The 1,242-nt window shown below is 66.8% G+C and overlaps 1 protein-coding gene across 1 annotated transcript in view; it reads right to left on the reverse strand.

Annotated features, from left to right (window-relative positions):
- Positions 1–1,242, reverse strand: part of ATP5D (ATP synthase, H+ transporting, mitochondrial F1 complex, delta subunit) — a 5,962-nt gene that overhangs the window by 2,897 nt on the left and 1,823 nt on the right. Inside the window, exon 2 of the mRNA XM_008568036.1 lies at positions 172–329. Coding sequence (XP_008566258.1) covers positions 172–329 — 158 coding nt within the window. The remainder of the gene's footprint in view (positions 1–171; positions 330–1,242) is intronic.

Below are 1,242 nucleotides of genomic sequence, written 5' to 3' on the forward strand. Positions count from 1 at the left end.
CCGCCCCGCCCCCGCGCTCACGCGGGTTGCCTGCCCCGGCCGGGCCCCCGGCCTCTCCCTAACTTGGGCTCCCGGAAAATGCGGAGCCCAGCCTGGGGGGGCCGGGAGGGGGCTTATCCAGGAAGGACTCGACTCCTCGGGGTCAGGAAACAGGGGAGGGTCATGTCACACCTGGGCCGGGTTCTGGGTCTGGTGGCTCAGAGACCCTGCAGCGGTGACACCCGGTGCCTCCCGCGGCGGGAGAGTCCGACACCTTCCGCGGCTCCTGACGTTGGGCCCTGCGCCCTCGCGCCCTGCCCGGGTGCAGGCTGGTGCGGTGGCCAGCACCCCTGCACCGTGAGGGGCACTGGGGCGTCAGGCCCAACGCCCTGGGCATTCTGGGCCCGGGGGCGGGCAGTGCGGTGCAGCGGGAGGTCGTACTGACTTTTCTAGGGGTGTCCTGTGTGCACTCTTCGCCTCTCTCAGATTCCGGGACCTCGTGTCCAGTTGTCACTGTCCTCAAACTCGTTCCCTGGCCGACTTCTCCAGTCCCCACTCTGGGGTGGTCCGCGGGTGATGGTATCACCGTTACTTGGGCTGCAGACAGTAGGGGGGCTGCGAGTGTGCAAAGGTAGCGGGTGGAGGCGCACTGAAACTCGAACATTTGGGAAGGGGTTGAAGGGTGTGGAGTGGGGGTGAATCGTTTGTCTGAGCGGACAAAGAGCCATCCGTGCTGGGCACCTGCAAGTGCAAAGGCCCTGGGGTTGAACTGGACCTGCAGCGTCCCCACACAGTGTGGACTTCCCCTGAATGACAAGGGGCGTGCCATGGTGCGGGGCTGGGCTGGGACCCGGCCCAGGCTGGTGGCAGGTTGGTGGTGTAAGCATCTAGCAGGACGAGGCGCTAGTGATTGAGAGGGAGAGGTGGGGGGCAGGTTTGGGGGTGGATCGGAAACAGGGTTTCGGCCGGTGTCGTCTTGTCATCCCCCAAGGAGCAGGCGTGCGTGGGCGCGTTTGGGTCCCGGTCGACTCCGCACCGCTCTGAGCAGCTCTGTCATCGTTTGCGCGTTTGCTGTCCCACACCGGGAGGGGAGAGAGTGGGGGACATGGCGAGCCCCCGCTGCAGTGTCACAGAGGATCCGCTTAGTGGAAGCGGGGAGGGGGCAGTGCATTCTGGGGACCCCCAGATGGGGCTGGAACGGGCGCCTGGAGATCCCTCCAGGAGCAGCAACACGGGGAGGGGTCGGCGCACCCCGACACCCCC

Source organism: Galeopterus variegatus, unplaced genomic scaffold (assembly GCF_000696425.1).
Source record: "Galeopterus variegatus unplaced genomic scaffold, G_variegatus-3.0.2 Scaffold367, whole genome shotgun sequence".
Taxonomy (NCBI): Eukaryota; Metazoa; Chordata; class Mammalia; order Dermoptera; family Cynocephalidae; genus Galeopterus; species Galeopterus variegatus.